The sequence below is a fragment of the Coffea eugenioides genome, chromosome 10 (genome assembly GCF_003713205.1).
Source record: "Coffea eugenioides isolate CCC68of chromosome 10, Ceug_1.0, whole genome shotgun sequence".
NCBI lineage: Eukaryota > Viridiplantae > Streptophyta > Magnoliopsida > Gentianales > Rubiaceae > Coffea > Coffea eugenioides.
The window spans coordinates 6,983,333-7,007,056 of record NC_040044.1 but is presented as its reverse complement, the minus strand read 5'-3'; the positions used below and the strand labels follow the sequence as shown (position 1 = coordinate 7,007,056).

Genomic DNA, 23,724 nt, shown 5'->3' with positions numbered 1-23,724 from the left:
AAAATGGCTGAAATCTGGTGACATTTTTTGGGTTTAGATATCTTTCACGGGTATACTATATATATATACAGCAGCAATGGGTATATCGATAGAGGTTGTGATTGTAGGACAATTTTGTGATGCATCCTAGACAGATGTTACCGGATGGAAAAGATAGAAAAGGGCAGGAAATCGTGACAATGACAAATTGTGGAGTACACGCGCTTGTCTTCCCTAGCAGCGGTTGGGGTGCGACCAGTCCTATGCTTTGAATTTCACTGCCACTACTAGTAAGCAAGGTTTGTAAAATCGGGATCCTACGTAGGATCGATTTTAGTTTCACAGAATCGGATCGTAGGATCGTAAGATCCCGTCAAAAACTCCCAAATTAACTAAATTAATTAATTTAAAGTTCATATACAGTTTTGTATAACTTAAAAAATCAAAATAGTAAATTATTTATAAACATATAATATTTTTTACCTATAGTTTGACAAGAAATAAAGCAACGGAATCCCAAAATGAAGAGAAAAGGTTCGGGCATCTTGTCTAATTAGAAATAAAAATACAACTCATCTAAACGGTTGATAGTAAAAGCATTTAGTACACATATATAGCTGATAGGTATAATTAAAAGAAACAATCAAATTAAAGGTTACGGGTAATCGCGGTTGTTTGTGTTGAACGACTTCTTTTGCTGAAAATTCCTTGAGCTTTGACAAGTATACAAAGACAATAGAGAATTAGAGATGGGAGATTAGCAAAATTTTGTGAAATTTTATTGAAATCTAGATGGGGAAAAAGTTTGGAATGGAGATTGGGAAGCACCAAAGAAGCTTTCTCTCTCTTTTGTGACTTTGTCTCTATTTACTGTATTCATTTGTTCCTGAATCCTTTTTTGTTGTATCTTTTGTTTTTGAGACAAAAATTGTTGCAAAATTATAATTAAAGGATCTAATTCTTTGATAAGTTATAAACCTATTCAAAATGTTTCCATTTAGTTTCAAAATTTAGCCCCACATTTAGTAGTAGGTTGTTTGTGGGCAAAGGATCCTGTATCAGACCTTTTTCTATCTCAACATTTAATTCATTAGCATCACACTTTAATTCTTTTTGTCGCTTTAACACACCATTAACAGGATAGAATATAACAGATAATAGACTAAAAAAACAAAATTTAACTAAAAAAAGTTTTTAAATAAATTTTCTATTATTTTTTGTTTTTCTATTATATATTATTATTTAGCATGTTTTCTTCTGTATTCAACCTTATAAATATTTGTTGTCCATGGTTGACTTTGGCTGGGGAGGTCGAATTACAGTTTTTCCTTTGTTAAAAGAACTGCTTGGAAATGCTGAGCCCTATTTCTTTTGCCCTATTCTTCAGCAAATGAAGGGAAAAGGGATAGTTTTAAGCATTATGTGTATTTGCAAGAGCATACTGCGTCAGGTTTCAGAGAAGACATGGATAAGTTGAAGAATTTAGAGGCTAGATTCCTTTGAATGAAAGGGTTTCTTGTTATCTTTGTCTATGTTCCTGTCGAATTCAAGAGGCTTCAACATTGTGAAATTGGCAAGTCTTGTAATAAGGGTCTCACGTTGCTCCACATGGCAGATATTGTACTGCATTTTGTTTTTCATTTACGTTTTGATTCTGCTCTTCATTAAACCAAGAAATGAAACAAGACAAAACAACTTGGCTTGCTTTTACTCCTTTCTCTCCATTCAAAGCACTGGAAGTTTAATGTTTAGCAAGCTATCGCAGTTGTTTAGCGATTCAGGCTTTGCTAATGGATGTTTAGCCACAAAATTGATGTTAACCTACTTGTTACACTTATCAAACTTTGGTAGTGAATGTTTGAAATATTTCTTTGATTACTTTGATCTCATCTCTGTCTTTTTTAACTAATAATTAGTCATTGCAATTCCTTTTGCAAATAATTTCCATATGTAAAACAAATTATTGAAGCTATTATAACATATATTTGGCTATGAATGATTCAGCTAGATCGTTTAAAGTGGTTCTAGCACTTTTTGGTAATCCCCCTTTTAGTTTAGGGCTCCTTGTTTGGGATGAATATGATCTGCAAACACCAGAGGAGCCAAACTTTTTGTCTAAATATTCCTTGGTAATGTGTTTATGGCTTCGTCTGCATGGAAATACCAAAAAAATGTGCGGACAATAATCAACAGAAAATAAGAGAAAAGTACATCATTGCACTGTCCAGTATGTTAATGGAAACTCTGGACTATCTACACTGAAAATGCTACGTAGTGATTCAAAATAATTTACCAAGAAATGAAGAACTATTTCCAACTATAAACATATTTACTGGATTTGGTGGTCCTTCGTGGTATGAAAATTATTAAGGACACTTTCTGCATCAAAAGAAATTTTATTTGTGAAAACACACTTTATGTATGAAGGATCCCATTAAAGTAGAGATAAGAATTACGCCATATGATTATATATGAATTATACCCCTCTTGGCATCTACAGATTTAAAGCACCAATACACTATCCAAACTTGTGAAATGCCTATACTAAAAATGTACTTTTGTTGCATAAAATACAATTTTTATTGCTTCAAAATTGGGCGGGGCATTTTACAATTCCATCGCGCAAAGCGCGTTTATCCCTCCTAGTTATTCTTTTAAACAAAATGAGTAAGTTACGTGCAAATGACAACGACAAAGTTTTAGTAAAAGAAAGTCAGAAATTTGATATCCTTCATACAACAATCATACTTATTTCCATTCTGCGAGAAAGGAAAAGTTCTACCTTGTCATGTTAATGCATAATCCACAATTATTTCACCCTTTTTATTAAGACATCTTTCTAAATTAACTATATTTATTTTTGTGAAAATTAACCACTGAGGTCTCCCTTAATGATAACCAAGCCCTTACTAAAAAAAATTAAAAACTCATAAGAGATAAAGTTTAAAATGTTGACATTTTTTATTTAGAGACTCGACAAGATGTAGAAATCTATGTATTACTTTATTGAGATTTAAGAAAAATGCGTTTAAATTATTTTAGGAAAAATCCAATTCCAAATTTATAAAATAGAAGAAATCACGCATAAGACACTTAAATGGTGCAACAGAAAGAAAATGCCCAGAAAAATTCTCATAGGGGAGCTAACAAAGCACAGAAAAATTCACACCAATTTTTGGTAGCTCAATGGCAGAAGTCGGCAAATTTTTTTCCGAAAGGATAGGTTCACCGTCCATACCGTATGAGAATTTGGCAGAAATATATAAAATCGTCACATAAAGTTGGATACCCGTTTTTTTAAAAGATTAATCAGAAGACCGTTTTCCAAGTATGAGCTGTAATTTATGATTTGCAATGTTTATGATATTTAATGTTCGTTAATAAGTCTTTGGCTTTCAAATTCATCCTTCAGTCACATGCTTGGATAATAGGAGAGACTTATACTTTTTTTTTAAAAAAAAAAAATTATGTATAGCAAAAGTGACTTATACTATCTGTGAATATCTTCAAGATTTATGAATAGTGCTAATTGTGCATTAAAATTGCTGATGTCTAATATCTTCTTTTTCTCAAGCACTTATGTTTGCAAATTATTAAAAATGGTTCTTTTTTAACTTAATAAAATTGGTACTAAACCATTGATCATTAGAATTTTGTCGAAGACAAATGGTTCCTTTTTTAAATTAATATTCGTGCTCCGTAATTGTGCTCAGGTGCTCCAATCCTGGTCGTTTGCATCCCAAAATGACTAATATGCCCTCCCTCCCTCCATTTCTTTCTCTGTCAGATGCCGCCATGGAGTAGAAGTTTTCCGCTCGTGATTTTAATTCGGACAGAGTCAACATTCAATGGTAGTCCAGAAACTGCTGCCACCTTCAAGATTTCTAGCTCTTTTTTTCCTCCCCATATACCAACTTGATTTTTCGGAATATGTAGGAACATGTTAAAAGAAGATGGTTCGGAAGGACAGAGTTGTCATTTCACTGTATGAAAGATGAAGTTGGAATGCCCCCGGTGATTTGAAGTCTAAAGATGCTAACTTCCTGCTACTATCACCAAATTCACCTGCAATAAGCAAGCCAGTCTTCACCATTCATCAGGGTTATCTAATCAAAGCTTGGAAAGTCAGCAAACATTGATTTTGTCCCAAGTTAGTTTTATTAGTCTCAATTGAAACATGAATATCATTAGCTTCTCCTCGTGTTCTCAGACATGCTTTATGTTGGCCTATAATGAAGTCAATCACATACAGAAGTTCTTCTCAGTCTCTCTCGTAGAGGAAAAAGGGTGTCTGGAGTGCCTGAAGAACATTCTGAACTCTGCAACGTGATTTTCCAAATGCCACAGTCATTGGAACTGTTAGCAAAATGTGTATTTATGCAGGTAGCAGCGAAATGAGTGGGTGTTCCCAAGTTCTTTGTTCTTCCAACTTATTCGGTATCATTCTCTCCATTGCCATGGTCTTTAGTTGCTGGCAAGGGATTATCAGTGGGGAAATCGTCTGTATCAGCTTCATGAGATGATCCATCTGCTTTCCCATCCGAAGTATCAGAATCTGACTCTAAAGTACTGGCATCCAAGGCTGGGACTGGCAGGGAGGCTATAGCAGGATCTCCTTCTGTCTTCCAGAACAAGGGCACCTTCTTATCATCTTCCTTCATCCTCTCCGAGTATTTACTTATGTCAAAATCTTCACCCTGTTTCCCTCCAAATGCTGGCTCCAGCTGATCCATGTCAAACAACTCCTCCAGTATCTTCTTGGCGTTAGAGTCATCTGAATATACAAATTTCACTTTGTTGGCAGTCTTGGGCTCCAAAAAAGGCTTCACTACCTGCACAAAAGAATCAGCTACAGTTTAAGCTATCAGCGTTCCAAGTTCAAGATAGTAAGCACGTCTCATACATAAGCTTGTCCGACATAGTCTAAGAGGATACAGTCTTTCAAACAATAAGCAGATATTTCTGAATTTCCAAACACATAAAGACCAAAGCATATCAGAAAACCACCTCAATTTGTATTAAGACTGCCTTTTGTTACATCTCAAAATATACTTTGTTGAGACACCATGGTAGCATGAAAATAAACAAAAACCTCAGGAAAAAAATGACATCTATAGCTTTTGCACAAGTTTGACAGTTTTTTGGTTTCACCAGAAACAGAAACTGGAAGTTAAACAAACGCAGGTAACTAAGATACAATTATCAGGGAAGTAACTAACAAAAGTCACCTTAAGTTCCTGAATGTATCACTGAAATGGCATCAATTTGGGATTGGTGGAATAATGCATTCCAAAGCCCACTTTGAGCTTTTACACGAAAACCAAGCTTTAAAATCTCTTACTTAGGCCTTAAGCTCAAGTTCAGTAAGACACCCCCCAGATAATTCTATGTTGAAATAAGTTACAATCACCTATACAAAATCGAATAAATGAAATGAGACTTGCCTTCCAAAATGGCTCAAATATCTTGGGTGCATCATAAAGCACTGCCATACCCAGCCTCTCCGGATAATGCTCTTGCAAGACATGAGCAGTCTCCTTTGTCACCTTGATGGAGATATGTGACATGTTGAAGCCATGAAAGTCAATCAACCAGACCATCTGTTCTTGGTTTTCGGGAAGATTTACAATAGCATTCTCCATGCAATAAACCAGATACTTGATTTGGCCTTTGATTGACTTGGAGTTCTGTGGAGATACCCAACAGAAGAAAGTTAAAGTTTGTGACCCCAGACAACAAATTCCAATTGTATGTGATATAAGTGACATCTATATGCAAACAGCATACGAACTAGACTTTCATCTTAAAGCCTACCTTTGCATGCAACTTGTAAAGCTAACATCAAAGACTGAGTTTAATAAACATAGAAGGTTGCTTTAATTTTGGCTTTGGTGTGACCCTTGATGAGATCAACTAAAGCCCTCATACTAAAAATGTAAATGACAATTCTATACTTCATAACAAAGATCAGGAAGTACTTCATATTTTAGTTTTAGTAGATATTCCAAAGAAAAATATTGTCCCTTTTTTTATACTTTGAAAGTATCCATGTTTGACCATCAATTGGTCACGTAAAATGCACTTTGAGTAGCAGAAATTTTTTTGTTTTCCCTTTTCTCCATAACAGCAAATTGTTGTGGTTAAGATCAAAGCTAAGCCTTTGGACGTTAGATCATCTTTCTTATAGGATGCCCATAAATATGATTTCCCACCACACTTAAAACTGTCAATAATAGATTCAGCTGAACATTTTATAGCTGTCTCAAATGGGCAACTACCATTGATATAAAAAGCAGAGGGACTATTCCTTTGGGCCATTATCCAGCAATTCTACCACCACCACTTAGCAGTCTCAATATGTTTTTTCTGTAAGTGCATGTCCTTGTAAAGGAGTTGGAAGATGAAATCAGTCAGTATTGATAGAAATAAACACCACATAACACTTAGCATTCACTAACATAGTGCTGACAGGACCACTATAATCTACAGGTGAATAACAATGCACAAAATGGAAATCTTGGCTTAAAGGTTGAATATGGAGTCCTGTCTGATAAAACTCCCAACACTCAAAGTAAGACCAATGCATGATAAATAATGCATCATAAAATAATAACCATTTAGACATATCCAACTGAAGTAAAGCTAATGCTAAATAAATCACATGATTGTGAACGAACTTGGCATCTGGGTCTCATGACAAGAACTGTCCTCCCTAGCTTGTCTTTGTAATTTGATCTGTATATTTTTCCTGTTTCTGCTTCATGGGCAACATCCTCCTATATCACAACAAAAAGAAAATATATCAAATGTGACCCTCATAAAAACCCCTAAACCTTCGGGGATTAGGGGAAGAAGGGAATCAAGCAGGCCATCAAAACCATGACAAGAAACACACCATCATTTCACCTAGAATGATACAGAATAGCAAAAGAAAATCTAGTTTGCCGCCACCTGACTTTGTAAAATAACTTGAGACCAGCAATAAACTTGCTTGTGACGCAATGTAATGCTTAGCATACAAAAACTAAAGAGAAACGAGATGACTAACTTCATTTGCTAATAATGTCATTTACAGCTAAGGCATTCAATCCAAGGGAAGAAAGTGCTTTACTCACAACACAAATGAGAACATTTAGGTAGTGGGTTTAGGACAACTACATATCTTTTTAAAATTAAGCACCAGGTCTAGCCAAGAGAAAAAAGTGACATGAAGAAGGAGTTTATCCTTTAGGCAAAATAATCAAACCAAATAGAAGTATGCCAATGGCATCCTGGTTTTCTGAAGATGAAAAATTAATCAGAGTAAACTGGGTTTACCAGGCATAGCCAAGGAAAAAGCTAAAGTGAGAGAATTTGTTCTTTAGGCAAACCACAACAGCATCAGTACTTGTATGAAGATCATAGATTAATCTGAGTGAAGTAGGATTTACCCATCGAATCTCTTCAGGCTTGTATTCACGTCTCCATTTCAAGGATGCTTTAAGCATTTTAACAGCCTTCTTGACATTCCAATTGCGTGCCCTTAGATATCTTGCTATGCATGCATCAGAACAGAAAAGGGCCAATTTGCCTGAGAGTGGCCCAATCAACCTTCTTACCTCATTAATCTGCAAATACAGAAATTCCTTACAATATTTTCCTCTTTTCATTCTCATATTACGCATTCAACTACTACAACCCTCCCCCCACCCACCCCAAACCATGAGGGCTCCAGACAGAAAAGATTCATACAGCATGATCACATTACCTTTTCCTTTTCTGCTTCTGGAAACACAGAGATCTCAATGCCATTGGAAGTGGCAGTTTTTGTCCCTGAACTCATAATCTGAAAAGTTGTCTAGTTGTTTGAAATGATTGTAACTCACTCACTCCCTCCTTCAAGAAGAAATCACTGACCTGGAATAAAGAACTATATCACTTGGTGCTGCTTGATCAGCCTGAAAAGCAGCATGAAGTTAAATCAGGTAGAGTAATTATAATCACACTCCTATCTTTTTGCAAGAAGGAATTTAAACTCTGTTGGGAGGTCAGGTCAGCTCCCTACTAATTACATCTCTTTGTTTTATGCAGGTCACTCAAATTCATGCAAAATGGTAAGAAGATCATGACAATTTCTCAACTGCGGACAAGCTTTGGAACATTTACATTGTTATGCACATCCTAAAAAGTCTTTGAGAAAGAAAAGGCGTTCAACAATATACAAGCATACATCACTTGTATAAACAGAAAGCACAACTGAACGTGTGCTGGCGAATCTTCAGGTAATCATCCAATTGATGGCTAGCCCATTTTAGTCTAATTCACCATTTACAGATACAATTGCTTAAGTTATAGACAGTTTTTTTTTTTTTTTTTTTGGGTTCACAATTTAAAAGGTCTAGTTATTCAGGCAAGTGATCAATAATAATCCAATTACATAGTAATATGTATCTTATATGCTAGGTACCGAGTAAAAATTGTAACTACAATGAACATTTGCCATCTTAATGCAAGCTCCAGGAGCTTTCTGCGCTTATAAACTAGTAAAAAGGAAGCCTTTTCATGATGCAACCACATCAAAATCTATATACATATTCAGAAATCCAAACATACTCAGACTACATAGTTTCTAGTCTTCCTCAACTACAGACTTCATATTCAGAAATCCACACAAAATCACAACTGTTTGGTTTTTTGCCGTTTGCATCCCAATTCACCTCAATGCCAACTACAGCATACACGCTGCAATATCCAATTCAATCAAAGAAATCTCATTTGGTAAAGAAAATTGAAAAACCTCTCTTCCTTTTTCTTAATTTCCGTTTAGAATAATTGACAAGTGGAAATGAAAACTTAAATTCTTGAACAACGGACAACAGTCAATTACATGTTGGACCAACCAACCACCCCCCCCCCCCCCCCAACTCCAACCCAGCCCGGGGGCAACCTCCATCTTTCCCCTATGTACTAATACATTAAAGCTAAGCCCAAGATTTGCAACCCCACAAGAAACAGGTACACATAAGCCACTAGAAATTAATGCAAATAAAATTCACCGGCACCCAATACTTCCACTCAACCACCCACCCCCCCCCCCCCCCCAACAAAACAAAAGAAAAAAGAATTTGATAACTAAATCGAGCTGTAAACATAACTTTAATCCATCAGAAGCAAAAACCCAGATGAATAAAGCAGCTTCAAGATTAAACATTTGCACATGAATTCAAGAACTTGAAAAGCGTTACCTCTTGGGAAGAATCAAGATTGATGTCCAGACTGCCAAGAACGGATGAAAGAGGCCAAAGGGGGTCAACTGAGCAGAGGAGTATGGTTAGAAGTTAGAATGGAGAGATTCCTGATGGGTTGTTGACATTGTATTTGACGATTCTAAATGTATATTTGGGTTGATGGTAATGTCATATTTGGCGTGCACACCATGTGAGCAAAACTGGAAAACTACAAACACAGACTATTTCGCTTTGCCTTTAAGACAAGGTCAGAAATTTTCAACCGCCTCAGACTCTCTCGAGATATATTTGCTAGAACAGTAGAAAAAAGAGTTTTATATTATCTGGTCCGCAATAACTCCATAATATGATGATGATATCTTTCCAGCCTCGCGGTTAAATTTTATTTATTATGAGTTTACACCCTATACTCCTTTCTAATCGAGCACTTTTAATTGATGTTTTTGAAATAATTGTGGAGAATTAAATGTTTTTTTAAAAGGCAGCGATGAGTTGCTTTTAATTGACATTAGATTTTTCATTTTAGTCTTTGAACACCTAAGTAATAAATAGTCAAATAGGTTGTTTGACTATATGTTACTAGACTTTTTAGGATAGACCATTATTTGGTATTTGGATTAGCAAATAGCAAAGAGGGCAAATCGTATGTCCTCTTTGACTATGTGTTACTTAATCCAAATAGAAAAGAGGACAAACCATTCTTTGGGTCAATTATAGTTCTCTCTTCAGTAGCATTAATTTACTCAATAATTTTCAATGTTAACACAATTCAAATCCATTGATTGAATATTGGACATTAGAGAACGGACTTCAATCAGCGACGCTAGTTTCGCCAATTGATTGATATGACTGATTTTTTAAGTAGTTTAACATGATAGTTTTCAGGGGCAGGCAACCAGAAATCCATGACCTTGGTCACATATTTAATTAAATGCCCCACTAAAAAATAATTAAATATTTTGAAAAGTTAGTTTTAAAAACACTTACAAGATGTGATGTATGTATGGTATAAAAGGTAATTACAAAATGTGTAAAAGGAATATTCACAAATTTTGATGGACATCAAGTACATTGGCTTGATGCACAGTTATTGATTGTTATACATATTACCTTTGGAAAAAAGTAAAGAAGGAAAAAAAGTATCTTAAGGGAAAAAAAGAAAAGGAAAAGAAGGAATCAGGAAAAGGTGAGTATAAAACGAAAAGAAAATTTTGCTTGATGGAACGAGGGTAATTTTGGAGGAAAATTTTTATTTTTATGAAAAAAAATATTATTTATTCATCGCTTGTGCTTCATTTAAATTATAAGGATGTTTGTTGATTGCCGTAAAAATCACATAAGGGATTTTTTAGAAATTTTAAATTAGATTCCTTGTTTCATGATAATGGACATATTAAACTTTTCAGTGTTAATTAATTTACTTGAATTAAGTATACATCAACTTTTGCTTATTTTAAGATCTGTCTAGTTTTTTAAAGTAAATCTCAAAACTTACTTTGGGCTTAATTGAGAGGTAAATTTGAATTTTGAAAAAAAAAGTAAGCTATAGTTAAGAGTAAAAAGGTAGATGTAAATATTAACCATATTTAAATTATCATGGAGTCACAACTTAGTTGAATTTACACAAAAAAAAAAAAAGAAGATTAAATGAATGAAAAGTATATTCGCCGAAAAGGTATTAGTATAGTGGTTAAAGTTGAAATTTAAAGAATTAGATGTTCTCAATTCAATTTTTTCTTTCCATGTCTCGCTTCATAAATTCACTCCTCTCTTGCTTCCAGCACTGTAGAAAGGAAAATTAGGTGTAAAGCTCCCGATCACAATTACAAAAGAATTTTGCATTTGATTTTCGAATTTGTTATCACCAAAATTTCAAAACAAAGGTACATCATTCCTATAGAATATTTTGTGTGAATCACAAAATAATTAAGACATACTGAGATTGATTGAGTTTATTATATCGGAAAATCATTCAAAGTGTTCTTCATATTTCGTTAAATGATTTTCCAATTCTCACTTTTTAAATAGTAACTTTGCTTTTTGTTTGGAAAGTCATTTTTCACCAAAAAATTCCTATGAACACATTTTCGAATCATATTTTTACCTTACATATATCAAATTGCTACAGTATATTTTTGACAAAAACTCCAGCAAATTGCAATCCAAATAGGACCCTAAGTTGGTAGCATTCAATTTCAACCTAAGTTTTTACTATTTTTTGCCCTGAATCCATCACGTGACCCATGTATGATCATTTTTTTTTGGGCCAAAAAGTTAAATCCCATTTGTAGTTAAATAAATGACTCAATTCATATTTATTTTTACCCCTAAAAAGTAGAAACTAACTCGAATCATATTTATTCTTTTCCCAAAATAGTAAGATCCAACCCAATCTATATTTATTTTTGCCACTAAAAAGGTGAGATTTGAATTTTTTGTACATAAAAAATTGACTACATACGGTCACCTAATGATTTCAAACTAAAACGTGGTCGAAATCTTATGTTGAAAATAAATTTTACTAACTTGAATTTGTAAATGATGTAAAATTAATAATTAAAAAGACGAAAAGAATTCATTTAACAAAATGTAAGGGGTGTTTTGAATAATTTTTTCTTATTATATTTAGGAAGATACGTATCACATTTATTCTTTATGGATAAGAGGAAGATAGATATTTGCAAATAATCTTTTTTCCTTTTTTGGTTGGACGAAGATAAAAATTTGCGTAATTCCCAAACAGCATTGGAAGTTGTAAATTTTCTTTTGGGGGGCAGGAAGAGGTTAAAAATTTGGACAAACTACAAGTTGGAACAGTGGATATAATTGTGTTAGGTAACCGGTTGGTTGGAGAGAGAAACTAGGGGAATTTTTTTAGGTGTTTCCATCCCGTCAAACATCATCATAAATGGAATTTTAGTTGCTAATAGAAGAATTTTTCTTGGACATAAATGGACTTCTCTCCTGGGCAGCTTCCGATATTTCTGTATTCAGGGCCTATCATATATGAACATGTAAGGCCAGCTGACGGGTATGATCATTGTTTATTATCACGGCATCTAACTATTAATTATTTACCGGGTGAGAAGTTTTAGTGACTCTTAAACTTTTATTCGTATAAAGTTTAGTTTTCATACAATTATTAGAACACTTTTTACTCTTGATCTATCGAAAGTATAAATTATTAGTTTTTTTATTAATTTTAGTCGTTGTGTGTGATGGAAACACCATCACGTGCGATATCCGAGAAAAAAAATCAAGGGTAATCTAGCTCGTAAAAAAATACTTACCGACTAAAAGATAATGAAAACATTTTACTACCCAATCTTTATGGACTATCCCTCTCATGCGAGACTCCTAATCTTTGGAAGAGATAACAAATCCTAGAGTTTGTCTTTGAAGAGGGTTGCAAAGCATGACAAAAGGAGGACTTCTGGATTATAATCTCTAGGAAGGTTTGCATGAATTCTTTCTGGTCTTCTAATTTCTTTTTTTTTTTTTTCCTTTTTTAGTTTTTTTAATCTTTTATTTTTTTCATGGTTTGATTGTAGTTTAGAGAGTCATCTTTTCAAGTATGTTGAAGATGTGCATTTGGCAAAAGTAGGGAAGGTTAAGAACAAAGTTTTCTCATTCCTTCATCTGTGGGAATTGTTTTAGCCCTACAAGTGTTGCAACATACCAGATGCCGACCAAACGGAAAGAACAATGAGATGCACAAAACTCGTGGACAAATAAGAAGACAAGGGAAATACGTCCAAAATCGAGGCGCAGGAATTTATTTACATTTAACTGGCGCATTAATAACTCGAAAACAAGACAAATTGTGCTGCGGTCAAAGAAGGGAAATTATTCTCAGGTTTTGGTAAACAAAGAAGCGACACGTGCTAATCGTTTTCAGAAGATTTTTTTTTTTATCAGCCAGACATTAACTAGAATGGAATATATAAACAAAGATAAAAAAGATCCCGATTGCCCATCTGCTGACTCTCCATCTCATCCTAATCCACAAAACCGAGGGCGGGGAGTGGACACCTGCTTCCGGCGCATCCGATTTATTTGCACTTGACGGGTAATATTGCACTACCTGATTCGCTTATTTTTACGTTTCAGAGTATTATCCAAGAATGAAATCCTATTCACGTTGCAAGGCGTAGAGTTGCTGCAAGATGAAGTAGCAATAAGTAATGCTGCTATTACCCTACTAAGAAACTCAGATGTGATTCCTCCATTGTCAACAGCGGCGAAGAGGGGGAACACTAAGGGCAAAAGCGCTAATAATCGGATGCAATCAAACAAGGCACGGAAGTCAGGGAAGTTGAATAAAAAAGAAATGGTGTATCATTCAGCAATTCGTTGTCAGAAAGTAAGACAAAAAAGACAATATTACAATTTGAGAGTACGAACCTAACCAAGAAATGTATTTTCTACCCACTAAGTAATGGGCAATGTTTAGAAGAGAGTCCTAATTTCGACTTGCTGCAAATATATACAGAATTAGTCCGTTCCAGACGCGCATTAGCTATAATATGCTGGTAATCCTGTACCAATATCCTGTACAGCATCTTCAATATCTACTAATGAGGTTCTGGCAGAGTCTTACATTCATGCGATGAAGCATATTAACGCTTCAGTCAGAAACCAAATGTTTCATGGTATATGTAGCCTTCTCATCTGATGAGAATTCTCATCTGGTTTCACTCCAGAAACCAGGACTGAAACTCTTATTGAGCTTTCAGTCTTGTGCAAGTTGTGGGTACATACAACCAACTTGCAGCCAAAAAATGGTGATGGATTTCCGCCACAAACAAATTTTGCCTAAGTGCCACTTCGACATGGAATTCATGCTGGGTTAGACCATTCAAAAATGCCGTAAACCGGAGATCCCAGAAGGCTAACCTCAGCTCACATATCACAAGTATGTCTTTACCCCTACACAAAGTCCAGTGAGCCTACACGGCCAGATTTAGAAGAAAGCCATGTCAAGATGATATGCTTCGTGCGTGCCCCAAGCCATTAATCAGTCAACCCAGAGCGGATTTACTCAAACAAAGCTACTTGCCCAGTTGGAAGCAATGATCTCCATCACTTCACTTTTTCTTCATCTCCAAGTAGTTTGCTCAATTAAGTGTACTGTTGCATAAGGTCATCCATACCAAGTCACCCTGCCACACAAAGTTTGAGCAAAAGGATCATGTGCTCCTAGCTTTCCAAGCCAGGAGGAGTAAATGTGGTGGTCTGTCACTCCATCAGTACAAGGAATGTTAGACTTTGACCAATCATTGTAATTCTCTCTTCCCCATTGCTCCAGCTGAATTGTGCTTCTTCTGAACGCCATATTGCCAGGCATCTCGAGATTTATCGCCAGATTGATCAAAATCATCCAAAGAGTTCTCAATTGGCAACTTTAAAGACCGGTAACTTCCATTCCTTAAAATTGATGATGTATTCGACTTCTCATCATCTTCTGATGGTGTACCAGACCTGGACTCCATGTGCACATCATAGGGCCTATGTCTAAGCCCAGTTCTCATGCCCCTGTTGCTAGGGTTCTTAGCCTGATATGAGGGATACGGAGACGACTTTGGTAACACAAAATCCTTAGGCAAAGAATCCATATCCATGTAACAGTTCCTAGCTTTAGCATCCTTTATCAGAGCAGCCCAATCATCTGACTTCACCAGTGCATTTGCATTCCCCATGACCTGCAAATAAAATTCAGTCACCACAAGAAAAAGCAGTGAGGCACAAGTTCCTCTATGCGACAAAGCATGTTGTTAGATTAATAAAATAACACCAGAAGGGACAGAAAAGGCCAAAAGTTCCATACCCAGAGAGCTCTTCTAGCACGAGTAAGAGCAACATTCATTCGACGAATATCTGCAACAAAACCTACACCATGGTTTGACGCACGTACACATGACATTATAATGACATCCCGTTCCTGACCTTGGAAAGCATCCACAGTATTTATATAGATGTCTTTCCCTTCTTCTGAATTTAGGATATCCTCAAACTCCCGTTGAAGGCATTTTAGCTGCAATTTGTATGGGGTAATGATACCCACTGTTACTTTTGCCACACCCAATGATTTAGCTGTTTTCTGGAGATGCTCATACAATCGATGACAGAACTGGGCTTCCTCCCTATTCTGATAAGAGACAGATCCACCTCGATGCGATTCCCTACCATGAGTGATGTCATAAAATAAATAGGGCCTCAGTAATGGATCCTTGTAATAAGACTCGTCAGGTAAACTAACAACACTTTCACTATCTGTCAGCCGCCCTTGGTAGAAGTACCTAGAAGGAAAATCCCTGATTTGAGGATGCATCCTGTATTGAACTGATAACAACATTGTTGGGCAACCAGCTTGTTGAAACCTCTCAAAGAGACTTCTGCTATACAACAATGTTCCAGCTGCCTTGCTGATTACTGTCGCTGGAAGCTGCTGTGGATCCCCAACCAGGACACAGCGTGCTGCACCTAGAGCAAGTGGAGGAAGTACTCCTACTTCACTAGCTTGTGCTGCTTCGTCAATCACAACCATATCAAAACCGTGAGTAAGACGAGAAAATAGCTTTCGCCCACTGCTTGAAACAGTAGTGAAAACAATTTCAGCTTCATTTGCAAAACTTGCCTCCAGATTAGCACGAGCTTCCTCTAAATTAAAATTGCTAGTAGCACGGAATTTGCCTTCCAATATAAGAAGGCGGGACATCTCAACCAAAGTTTTATCTCGACTCTCAACCACTGCTGCAAGACTTTGCAGCAAAGTATCGCGATTTTGATCTCTAGCCATTAGAACATCAGGATCAACACCCACAGATCCTTGCGCACGACCAGCTGCAGCAGCAACAGTCAGATCTCTTTGAAGGGCAGCTATCTGTTGTGATAATTGAGCCTCACGAGTTCTCAATTGATGCATCCAACCATAGATTTCATCACGACTCTTATTCAAAAGCTGATCAGTTCTCCGCTCAACAGAAACAGCTTGGGCAGCACGCGTTTGCGTATCTACCCCAACTCGGGCAACATCAGGACGATAAACTTTCATCTCACCATCAATAAACCCTCGATCAAGAACCCTAGCAAGTAATTCATCTGTTGCAGCATTTGAAGGAGCACAGACAAGCATTCTAGGTTTTGGGCAAAGTTTTGGAAGAGTGCGAAAAAGATTCTGATCCATGCTCTGAAGAACTTCATCAATGGATCCAGTAGCAACAGATTCCAAGTTGCTCTCATTAGCCTGCTTATAGCTTTCAGGTGCCAGTTTCTTCAGCAACGCAGTGTAATAGTGCTGATACTGAACTAGATGGATGACGTTTAACATTCCCCAGACAGTATGGGTCTTACCTGTACCAGGAGGACCTTGTACTAGAGTAAATGGCCATGGATCTTGCCTCTTTGCCATCCCATTACTAGTACCTGCAGCTGTATGCATAGCAGCCCACTGAATTGCAGCTAGCTGCGGCCCGTTAAAGGTTCTATGAAGGTAGTCCACAAAATTTGGAGTGAAGCATTCTGGCATTGCAGGCGGCTGCTCTTCATACTTCGGGAAGTGATCAGGACTAGGCTGAAGAATTGCATTTTGCATCTATAAGACGACAGATAATTAGTATTTGGTTATTTCCACAAGAATTTGCATCTGAGAATGCCCAACTTTGAATTATAGCTATTACCTGCAAATTAAGGCGGCGAAAAGCATGCAAGGCAATGTATTCCCTCTGGGTGGTTGCAAGAGAGCCAAGGACAGTCAGATACCAGATGCCCCTTGGCTGAAGTTTACTTAAAATGTGATCATCATCAGCCTTGCTGAAACAAGTCATGAAGAAATAATTCTCAATCAGTTACCCATTAATATTGGAAGGAAAACATCATTAGCAATAAATGCGCCTGAGAGAAGCAGCCAATGAGAAAATGAGAAACTTGTAAAACTGACCTGTTAGAATCATATGAATCACCAACATAAAAATGCAGAATAGCCCCATGACTGTCACGCGTATCAATAGGAATGTGCCTTCTGACCGTCCCAGCAACACGTCCACTGATCTCAGCCTCCTCATCATCTTCTATAACAGAATTGCTACTCCTCTTTAATCTCACTGCATTATAACATGAAAACTTTGAGTAACTAATTTGAAGCTTTAGAAATATGATAATCAATGCTGGAACTGGTACAAAACCTGATCCAGGCTTAGGTGAGGAAAGAACAGCAACATCACCCTCCTTAAAGGTCCATTTATGCTCAGTAAATGGAATTAATATTGCATCATACCACCCTAACAAAAGAAGGAAAAGTAAGTAGCCATCCATAAGACAACCCCAAAAAAAAAAAAAAAGGAAAGAAAGGAAAAGAAACCATCCATGAAACAGAAAGCAACAGAATCCTTAGAAATTATACAGCGAATACAAACTCATTCATTAAAAGCAAAGCACAATTTCTGCTAAGTTCCAGCAACAAGAAGCATCTAAAAGGGCAAACAAACAATCCTAAGGGACATATCACAACTATTGGTGTAATACTTAACAAAAAATTTCTGGCGTAATTACTTTTACTGAAAGAAATTCCCAAACGTGTAAATCAGCTTCCAGACTTGTTAAAGTGCCCCCATTCCCCAACATACATGTGCACACAGATACATTTTTCCACCTTTTCAAGCATCAATAAAGGACAAGAAAAATGTAGTTATTCTCCTAGCAATCAATTCATGAGTTTACAGACACTCCATATTAAGTGCAACCCTAAAAGGCATCTGGTGTACTCAAGAAATTACTGATCACCAAAAGAGCTGTTACCCTTAATCAGCAGTACCAAGATGGACTGCTAAAGAGGGCAAAACACATCGTGGGCTGGCCTGAACCACCACATATGCCAACTCCATCCGAAATGTTAAGAATCACTACTAACTGGTCATGTTAGAACAAAATCACATACAAACTAAAATATACCTCTTTCACGTCTTTCAATGTTTTTCACATGAACCTTCACATGCACAGAAAACGTCTCAGTCAATTCCTCCCAAGTACTATACAGCTGCGCCCGGCATTCCTCAAAAAGCAAAGGTTCAAATACTCTAACATACTCTTCAACAGATTCAAAATGACCCGGTACACATTGAAGCTCCGTTTCCTCTGAAAAGTAAAAAACAATACAGCTCACGACCACAAACCACAAAAACATGGCAACAGAATAGCATTAACAAGGAAAAAATTCAAAAGGTAAAACAGCAAGGCAATGGAAGCAACCAAGAATGTCATCACATTAAAATGCAACAACAGAAAACTAATTTATGCCCTTAGGAGTAGCAAGATAACTAGTAAGCACAATGATGGTTTATTAGATGCAGTACACAATTCACTCCTTTAACTTCTTTAGATAGCAAGAAAAGCTTAGAACCTGTGAGCTACTCAGTTTTCACAATGCATCCAGGTTTTCAATGATTGAAAACTTAATAACACAAAATGTAGCATTATCCAATCTTAGTGGGTTAGCAACTACAAAAAAATAAGGATTAAAGCTCAATTCAGGATGACTGCAATAGTCTTCATCCCACAAGCTTTTTAGTCGGTTGAAATGCCCACCATATGAAGCTGTAGGATCCCCTCTGATATGCAATGGCCTGAGTAATACAAAGATTACCATTTACTCAATAAGCATATATGATGAATACTGCCTCACCCACAACACCGAACCATGAAATACGTAATACTAATTGCAAATTAAAGCCAGTAAAGAACTGAGGCAAACAAAAAGCAAAATAATAATAATATTATTAATAAAGATCGTCAACCAATATTTGAACCTTAAATGAGGTGGAACCATTCTACAAGCAGTTCAATGGTCCACAGAAAGAAATAGAATTGTTAAAGAAAACAGAAAAGCACTTAGATTAAATGGTCCTGTCAGCTGGAGACGAAAAAAAGACTTTCATCCTCTCAGCTTCTTCTGAGAACCACTATACCTAAATCACACTAAGATTTCACTTGTCGAACAAGAAAATGGACAGTATATTCATAGTCAACTAATGTCCGGCATAAAATAAAGCTATTAAATTGCAGGTATTCAGAATTGCCAGCAATCTATTATATCATCAAACACTATAGGCCCATAGATTTGATTATTCCAAATGTATGTTAGATGCAGAATAAGATTTTTTGGATTAAAGAGCTTTCAGGATCTTGGAACTTATTGTTTCCAATCTGTCACATTCACACCCCCAAACAAAAGGATGTGCTGTCTATCTCTTCTCATTTAAAAATGACAACAAAGACATGACACTATGTAATTGAGATCGACGACAACTTGATGCCCAGTCCATTTACAACAATTCTTCAAGTTCTAACTGAAGCGCATCATAAAAAATAAAAACCACAGAATCACAATGATCATGCAAGGAGAGTATGCTTTAAGTTCACATCAACTATCAACAAAAGCTTGAGAACTATCACAGTACATAGATTCACACAATAGAAGAATTCACAAACCCCTAAACAAACTAGATAGAGCTGTCAGAAATTTGTATACCAAAGATTAGTGTTCATTACCTGGATCATGCCAAAACTTCTCATTTGTCACCTCTCGCAGAAGCCGTTCCACTGATGTATCCTGATACATGGTGCTCACAGCAACCTGTTTCTTTGAAGGAAGTTTTTTCACTCCTGACTTTAAGTCTGCAGTTGCTGAACTGCCTGTGGCTGGTCTCCTGACAGGGAGAGGTGAATTTTTGACTGGCCTTGAATCTATGGGTTGTTTCCATGAACTTTGCCTAGATATAGATGTTGATTGAGCCTCAGCCATGAGATCTGTCGAACTAGTTGGTCTCCTAGGCCGAGACAAAAGCCCAGAATGCACCTCACCATTGCAATCTCTAGAATCTTGTGATTCAACATAACCATTTCCCTCATTATTTGATAAATCAAGTTGTGTGCTTTCCTTGCTAGTTGACTGAATCTGCTTATCTGCCATGCGGTCAGTAGGTGGAGCACGCCCTACCGTACGAGTTGTAATAGGGGCGGGGAAATTCTGTCTTCTTGGTGTTGAACTCTTCAGAGCACCAGCTTGCTTTACATCTTCTAAATTCAAAAACATGGTCTGCCTACTTCGCTTTTTCCCTAGCATTGCTTCCTTCTGTTGGTCAAGCCTAGGACGCTTTCCAGGATTATTTGCACACTTCTGCGCATAACTTGCTTCAACTCCTTTGCTTTCTTTTTGCTTGGGAACCAACCCAGAATCTTCCTGAGCATTCATGGAGCTGCATTCTGAAGTACGACTACTACTGCTTCTCCTATCATTTGTATCTTGGTCCTGTCCTGAAAACCCAAGGTCCCCATTATCGTCCTTCACATCCCCAGCATTCCGAGCAACACTCTCGGAAGCCATAACCTGATCAATATTATGGTTCCTCATCTCATCTGCCCCTTTCTCCTGCAAAACTCTGTTGCCAGTTGTAGACTCTTCATGTGTATTAGGAATTCTGTATGCATCCCCAGAGCCCTCTGCATCAGACCATTCCCCTTCTTCCTTCTCAACAGCCTCCGGATCTGCAAAACTCAAATCTAGCTGCTGGCCAGCCTTCTCCTTCTCAACTCTGCTTGATTTGGAAGATGCAGCATCAACAGTTGAGTTACCTGAAGTCTTATTCCTAGCAGGATGTTCAGAACCCAGACCCCTTCTCGGCCGAACAAAAGGCTGAAAACCTGAGACAGAAGATGCGTGGGAAAAAGCATGGTTATTTACTATCCCTTGAGGACCAGCGGATGAGGCAAATAATTCGGAGGTGTGAGAACTTGAAGGAACGGCCTTCTGTGGCTGGAAACAAAAACCATCATTGTCCTCATCTTCTTCAGCTGGAGGCTCGTTAAGATCAAAAGGTAGCTTTCCCTTGGAGCCCATCTCATATGCAATTGCATACAAAGTAAGCTGGATAACCGAGTATTTCTAACTCCCACTTGCTGTCTATTCTCTCTAAGACAAATGCACATACCAAACCAAACCACAGATCCAATAAGCAAAAATTTGGGCCTCTGGTTTGTCAAATCAGACACCACAAACAAGAGGTTTTCTGCATTCAAGATTAGAAAGATAATGTTTAAGCGCTTGTCACAGATCACAGAAGAAAACATTATCATGAGAATTCAAACAAAACAAAACAAAGCAAATGAAGAAATAAACCGCAAGATCAAATGATTGATTAAAATATTGAATTTAGGTAGAAATCAATAACACTAGTCCACATCCAAAATAATAAGTAATTACATCGAAATGTTGTGACTATCATGTTCACCTAGACAACTAAGTATAACAAAAAATTCTGTACTTATGAAGCAGCCCATCAATAAACTGCTTTAAAAAAAAATTTAAACAACATAAAAATGCCAACAACCAATTCCTCTTCACCCCACCTTCCCCTCCCCACCCCCCCCAAAAAACAACAAAAAACTTTAAAAAACAAAAAGAAGAAGCAAATCTCAAAACCCATAATTACTATTCATTGGTTGGAATAAGAGCTCACGAAGCAATGCTCGTTCTCAATAGAGCAGGCCCGAATTCAGATTTGCAAATGCGAATTCAAACCAAAAACTACACAAATTAAACAAGCCAAAACAAGAAAGTTGAACACAATGTTTGGATCTATATTAGGGCATTAGAAGTAAAATAAAGAAATGCAACACAATCATAATTTGTTAATATTGCCAAAATCATCTTGATTAGACTCATAACAAACAATTGAGATGATTAGAACCCATTAAGGATCTAATCACTCACTGATACCCCACGTCTAATCCATCTTCCAGAACTTCAGTTATTCTTCAGTTTCCTCACCCCAAAATTCACGAGTCCATTTCACGTTAAATTTGTCACTAGAAAAACAACATCCACTGGTTCCAAAGTCCACCGCTCACTAACCCTAACCCTTACGCAACAAAAAACAGAGTCCACTTCAGCTCAACATAAATCTTACACAAAAATCAGTCCAAAACTAAAAACTAATTTTAATCTCCCTATGTTATCACCAATCTTTTCCATCCAACATATATTGCAATTTAAAACAAAAAGTCAATACCTAGCATTAAACATAAAAAATTCGGATAAAAAAAATCTCATCAAAATTACACAAATATTACTGTATCAAGAAAAATCAAGAAATCAATCTTGAATCCAGGTCAGATCGAATATGAGATAGCCGAATTTGCATAGTCAAACGCATTTACGAATTAATATTTTCACTTATTGGATCTAAATTATTTTTTGTCAACCTATTATTAAGATTATCATTTTGTATATGCTTTTAGGACAAAATGAGGAAAATTAGAGCAGTAGAGAGAGAAAATAAAAATACCTTAAAGTGCACCAAATCTAAAGGAAGAGAAAGCGATATAATAATTAATTAATAATGAATAAAAAATCGAAATTATTTCACTGTGTAGAGACACATTGACGTGTATGTATCGATAGAAAGTTGTCTAGAGAGAGAGAGTAGCCACAAGGAAGAGAGAGCGAGGATGCAGATAAAAGTGCGAAGAGAGGAGGGGTATTTATAGGAAATTTCGAGGGATTCTCGCCGGTCGGCGAAATATTTTCCATCACCGTTAACTTACTTGCCGGTCAGAGGAGTATTGGCTTAAATTCGGTTTTTTTTGGGATCGAGACAAAACAGGGTTACGAAAAGGCCCTTTGTTGGAGGTTTATTTACGCGGTTTTGGATTATGATTTTGGATAAGGTGAAGGTTTGTTTTGGGATTTAGATTGGGCCTGGTCCGTGCGAATCGGTGTGTGGTGGGGGGATCTGCTGTAGTGCTAGTGTACGGGAGGTTGTGTCTAGAAAGCGACAGCGGCCGTAGATCGCATTACTTGGTATCTTTGGCGAGCAGCTCAGTTGCACGTCTTCTTCCCCTTTTAATTTTTGGCTTATATCGGACAAAGTTTTTGACCAATGATGTAGCAGTAGCACTAGATGAAAACTTGAATTTCCGGTGGCTCGTGGGCTGATTCACTATTTTCCTTAATTAGAAAAACGGTTGAAAATAAGTTTATCGCTTGATCTTGCCACTTGGGCATTCCATAATAATTTTACGGTGTCTTTTTCATTATTTAAAGATAATAATAGAGCAGTTGAGTATGGAAATTGGAAATTAAAAAATATACATATGCTACAACTTTTTTATGTAAGATTTGATTAATCAAATCTATATTCTTTAGTAACAATAGAGTATCATCAAGGTTCTGCTTTATTAGTAGATTTTTTGTTCTATGAATTTGGCTTTGAAATTTCGTCGAGTTAACTTAATTTGTCTCAAAAGTGTACTATTTACAAATTTTTAAAATAAAAATAAGCCATCGGCAATTGTTATTATCCAAGCAACAATGACAAGTTTACATGCTAAATGCTATTTAATGTCTTCCTTTTTAAGTTCCCAAATATAAATAGCGATTTTCTAAATTTTATCTCTTAAGATTTTTTTTCTTCTTCAAGTTACACCATACACTCACAGGCACCTTTTCCCTTTTTTTTTTTTT

At 36.5% G+C, this 23,724-nt stretch overlaps 2 protein-coding genes across 3 annotated transcripts; both read right to left on the bottom strand.

Annotated features, from left to right (window-relative positions):
* Positions 1-3,933: 3,933 nt before the first annotated feature.
* On the bottom strand, positions 3,934-9,468 carry LOC113750022 (phosphatidylinositol transfer protein 3). Of its 2 annotated transcripts, XM_027293930.1 has the most exons (7): positions 9,204-9,468; positions 7,876-7,916; positions 7,727-7,804; positions 7,410-7,586; positions 6,657-6,755; positions 5,424-5,666; positions 3,934-4,811 (listed from the first exon to the last, which is right to left on the bottom strand). In XM_027293930.1, the coding sequence occupies exons 3-7, from the start codon at positions 7,799-7,801 to the stop codon at positions 4,410-4,412; spliced, it is 996 nt and encodes a 331-aa protein (XP_027149731.1). In that variant the 5' UTR covers positions 7,802-7,804; positions 7,876-7,916; positions 9,204-9,468; the 3' UTR covers positions 3,934-4,409. The 2 variants fall into 2 exon arrangements, with proteins under 2 accessions (XP_027149731.1, XP_027149730.1); XM_027293929.1 differs by having other exon boundaries at positions 7,727-7,916.
* A 4,034-nt stretch (positions 9,469-13,502) lies between these two features.
* Positions 13,503-22,690, bottom strand: LOC113749146. Its single transcript, XM_027292816.1, has 8 exons — positions 22,547-22,690; positions 19,752-21,268; positions 18,156-18,338; positions 17,390-17,485; positions 17,146-17,308; positions 16,886-17,018; positions 15,034-16,800; positions 13,503-14,908 (listed from the first exon to the last, which is right to left on the bottom strand). The coding sequence occupies exons 2-8, from the start codon at positions 21,097-21,099 to the stop codon at positions 14,483-14,485; spliced, it is 4,116 nt and encodes a 1,371-aa protein (XP_027148617.1). The 5' UTR covers positions 21,100-21,268; positions 22,547-22,690; the 3' UTR covers positions 13,503-14,482.
* Between the last annotated feature and the right edge of the window lie 1,034 nt (positions 22,691-23,724).

What these genes read in the sequence shown, in the direction of transcription:
- LOC113749146 (XM_027292816.1), bottom strand. Translation starts at nt 21,099, where the DNA reads ATGGGCTCCAAGGGAAAGCTACCTTTTGATCTTAACGAGCCTCCAGCT. An exon ending in CTCACCTAAGCCTGGATCAG is followed by an intron (nt 17,309 to 17,389) that starts GTTTTGTACCAG and finishes GTTATAATGCAG; the next exon opens with TGAGATTAAAGAGGAGTAGC. An exon ending in GTGCTAGAAGAGCTCTCTGG is followed by an intron (nt 14,909 to 15,033) that starts GTATGGAACTTT and finishes TTTTATTTGCAG; the next exon opens with GTCATGGGGAATGCAAATGC.
- LOC113750022 (XM_027293929.1), bottom strand. Translation starts at nt 7,801, where the DNA reads ATGAGTTCAGGGACAAAAACTGCCACTTCCAATGGCATTGAGATCTCT. An exon ending in CAGAAGCAGAAAAGGAAAAG is followed by an intron (nt 7,587 to 7,726) that starts GTAATGTGATCA and finishes CTGTATTTGCAG; the next exon opens with ATTAATGAGGTAAGAAGGTT. An exon ending in TCATGAGACCCAGATGCCAA is followed by an intron (nt 5,667 to 6,656) that starts GTTCGTTCACAA and finishes GTATCTCCACAG; the next exon opens with AACTCCAAGTCAATCAAAGG.